The 3,443-nt window shown below is 58.0% G+C and overlaps 2 protein-coding genes across 2 annotated transcripts in view; both read right to left on the bottom strand.

Moving 5' to 3' along the window:
• Ehbp1l1 (EH domain binding protein 1 like 1) overlaps positions 1-3,443 on the bottom strand; it is a 22,761-nt gene that overhangs the window by 17,137 nt on the left and 2,181 nt on the right. The window lies entirely within an intron of this gene.
• Fam89b (family with sequence similarity 89 member B) lies at positions 1,792-3,437 on the bottom strand. The gene is made up of 2 exons (XM_015503113.1): positions 2,980-3,437; positions 1,792-2,574 (listed from the first exon to the last, which is right to left on the bottom strand). Exons 1-2 carry the CDS (start codon positions 3,268-3,270, stop codon positions 2,296-2,298), a joined length of 570 nt encoding a protein of 189 aa, XP_015358599.1. The 5' UTR covers positions 3,271-3,437; the 3' UTR covers positions 1,792-2,295.

Below are 3,443 nucleotides of genomic sequence, written 5' to 3'. Positions count from 1 at the left end.
GGTGAGAGGTGGTGACATGCTACTGTAGTGCCCGTTCGGTGCGCGCAGAGGCGGCGTGGACGCGCGGTCCGGATGGAAGCGCGTGGTCCCGGACAGCGGGCAACTGGCAACTTCGTGCCGCCCTGGAGGAGTGCTGTCCCAGCCGCCTCCCTTCCTGCTTGCTGCCCTTTCTTACTCGTGACCCCATTTCACAGGCTAGGAAAAGAGAGACTCAAAAAGGGGAAGAGACTTGCTCAGGGTCTTCCTGATAGTCTGGGCCAGATTCAAATGTTCTCAACTCTGGCATGGCTGCCATCCATGCCTTAACCAGAGCAGGAAGGAGCAAGCGGAATTAGGGACTAACCTTGGTGCCCTATCAGTGGGCAGCACCCATCCCCCAGTCTCTCAGAACCTGACTCCTCAGCTGTTAGAGGGAAGACAGCCTCGACCTCCCACAAGCAGCTGGAGGTTCAGATCCTGACTTCAACTCAAGTGTGTGGACTTGGGCAAAGTACTAACACTCAGCCTCAGTTTTGACAACTGTTAAATGAGGATAACTATAGTTTTGTCTTTTATAGAGTCATTGAGAGGATGAAACCTCAGAAAGCATTTATCACAGAGCCTGGCTAATTTTGACAGGCATCATTTCATGAAATCCGTTATCATGGACAGGAAAGAAAAGTGTGCCTGTATGTATGGTATGTTTGTTTACTTTCTCTCCCCTGGAAAATGCACCCCTCACCCTGCTTTAGCTGCAGACTTAACACCTAAGTTAGAGTTTTTATTGCCTGCCCACCCACCAGCCCAGCAGGGGCATGAGCATCTGCAGAAGTCAAACCCTGATTTAAGAGAACTGGCCTGGGGCAATACACCTGCGTTTTGCCCTGTCAGGTTTGTGAACTGACACGGAACCCTGGTGCTTGGTACTTGGTTTGATCAGGACATCTGATCTGCCAGGAGTTCCAGCTGAGTTGCAACTCCAGGAGGCAGGTGACTGTGCTGCAGAGTATGGGGTGAGCTGCCTGTAAGCCTGAAGTGTGCAACCTCATGAATGTGCAGGCTTCTTCCGGTGGGCTTGACACCCGATTATGGCTTTCAGTCCCAGTAGCGTGGTTCTCGGTTTCCGGAGTAAGGGGAAGAGCTTTACATGAAAGTCCTTAGTGCAAAGTGTGTGGGGAGCAGGCGAGCCGAGCGATGTGTATGAGTCAAAGTGTGCAATGAGGGTGTCTGGGACCCCAATCTCGCTTCACTGACACTGAGTCTCTGACACCCAGGCTTGGGGCCCTGCTCTCATCTTCTGGGCTTTTCTGGCCCCTAGTGAGGCCGAAACTACACTCCCTTCAGCCTCCACAGCTGTTTCCACAGCCACTAGTTCCAGTGCCTTCCTGAGCTTTCCCCTCTCCTGCCCAGGGGCCCCCGGACCGCCGCTCCGGCCCACCCATTTCCTGTGTTGCACCAACTCCGCCCCCACTCGAGGTGGAAAGTTTCTCTCCTCAAGATGGGCGGCTCCTTCTCCTTCCTTCCCGGCGGGCCAGGAAAACCCAAAGCGATTGGGAAAGGGGGGCTGGGCGAGAAAGCCGCCAGTGGGAAAGGGGAAGTGACTCCACCGCAGTCCTACAGCTGCGGAGCCAGGCTCGGGCAGCCTGGAACGCTCCCAACTCCGCTGGGGGGAGAATGATTCGCAGCCGCCGCGGGTAAGCCTCTTTCACTCGGGGGTCTCGGACGCCACCTGCCGGTGAAATGTGGAACTCACTTGTCAGAGGCCGCTTTATTCCTGCCCAGCGCCGGCAATCAGAACAGGAACTCCGAGGGTATTTATTTATTTATTTATTTACCAGCCCAGGAGGCTGGCCCCTAAACTTAAAATATCCAGCATGGGGCCTTAGCCTGTTATGGGCTTGGGTGTGTGCAGGCATGGGTCCTGAGGCCCTTATCCAGGGCAGTGGATCCCAGGGACCAGAGGTGGAATGCCCCTGAGCCAGCAGCTGCCAGTAGCAGCAAAAGATGAAAAAAAGATAGGAGCCAGGCACTCATCCCAATCCCAGTGATGCCAAGCAGAGTGCAAGATACTTGGGGCCCCATCGCCAAGCTGGGGGTGCACATATGTAGAGAAGAGGCCCAATATCATGGCAACCCAGGTGCCCACCCAGTGCCAACCAACCAGGAGGGGGTTGGCAGTTTTGCCTGAGAGGCATATGCCTGGCTCTCCTGAGGTGAGGTGATACAGGTGGAAGAGCAGGCACTGTCTTCTGAGGACATGCTCAGGGGCGAGTTTTGACCCTTTTGCATGGGTGCATTCCCACCCACCCCAGCTGTTCAAAGGCTGATGTGGAAGGCGTCCTGCAGCCACTGATCTCGGGCATTATGTGTCTGGGGCACAGTGAGGGGTGGTGGGTCAGGGGGCAGGCTGGCATCAGGAGGCTCATCGTCATCAGAGAGGCCGGCATCCGGTGGATAGGAGCTGTCCGAGTGCAGGGAAGATGACAGGTCCTGGCATAAACTCAGGTCTTGGCACAGGTGTTTGTAGTCCTGGATTGATTCATACAGGCCCCACAACTGGCACAGCAGCGACATGTCCAGCTGCCGTAACCCCACCTGCAGACAACTGACAGTGGGCTCTCCTGGAATCCAGAGCCCCCGGCCCAGGTCACAACCCTAGCCAATCTTTCCGAAGTGAAAGTTCTAGGGACAACAGAAGGCACGTGCAAGCTGTGAAACTTTAAGCAAGTCACTGACCCTCATTTGTAAAGTGGGGTTGTAATAGAGCAAGGCTAGTGGTCCAGCCCTCTTGCTCCTGCCTTTGAGAATGAAATGAGGTAACGCGAGTAAAACATTAAAAATACATATATATATAGTAACTATTGTCACGCCTGGCTGTTGCTAATTACTGTTACAAACCCCCATAACTCAAATGCCTCTGCGGGACCTCTGAGACCCAGTCCGGTGCCCCTGCGCTCCACCTCGCCCGGGACCCTCCCCCCGCGGCGCCCACCCACTCACCATCTCCTTGCGCAGCGCGGCTAGTGCCGAGTCGAGGTTGACTGGGCGACGCGGGCCGGAGGCTGGCCCCGAACTGGCGGCGCCGGTGGCGTGGCGTGGCCCGTCTGGGGCCCGGGCGGCGCGGCTCAGCTCGTCGTGGATGCGGCTGCGCTGGCTATAGACGCGCTCCAGCTCCCGCCACGAGCCCCCGCTCGCGTTGAGGAGGCCGCTGAGGCCGCGCGGTAGCGGCGGGAGCCCGGCTAGGGCGCAGCCCGCGCCGCCTGGAGCCTCAGCAGAGGGCAGCCCGTTCATGGCCGTGCCGGCGCAGAGGGCGATACCACCTTCCTCCCCGCAAAGCTTTGCCCTGCCCGGGTCGCCGCCCGCAGGCTCGGCACCTCCGGGCCCGGCCGGCCCAGCGCAGCCGCCACCCGCAGGCCGCGCTTGTTCCTTCCCTGGCTCCTCTGACTCCGCCCCCTGACCCCACC

Source organism: Marmota marmota, unplaced genomic scaffold (assembly GCF_001458135.2).
Source record: "Marmota marmota marmota unplaced genomic scaffold, marMar, whole genome shotgun sequence".
Taxonomy (NCBI): Eukaryota; Metazoa; Chordata; class Mammalia; order Rodentia; family Sciuridae; genus Marmota; species Marmota marmota.
Note: the sequence above shows the minus strand (reverse complement) of the source record. Positions and strands in the feature narration are given on the sequence as shown.

Bases quoted from the DNA above. Each gene is read 5' to 3' on its own strand.
- Fam89b (XM_015503113.1), bottom strand. From the start codon at position 3,270: ATGAACGGGCTGCCCTCTGCTGAGGCTCCAGGCGGCGCGGGCTGCGCC. The intron at 2,575-2,979 runs GTGAGTGGGTGG...AGTTGTCTGCAG, and splicing joins CCGCGCTGCGCAAGGAGATG to GTGGGGTTACGGCAGCTGGA.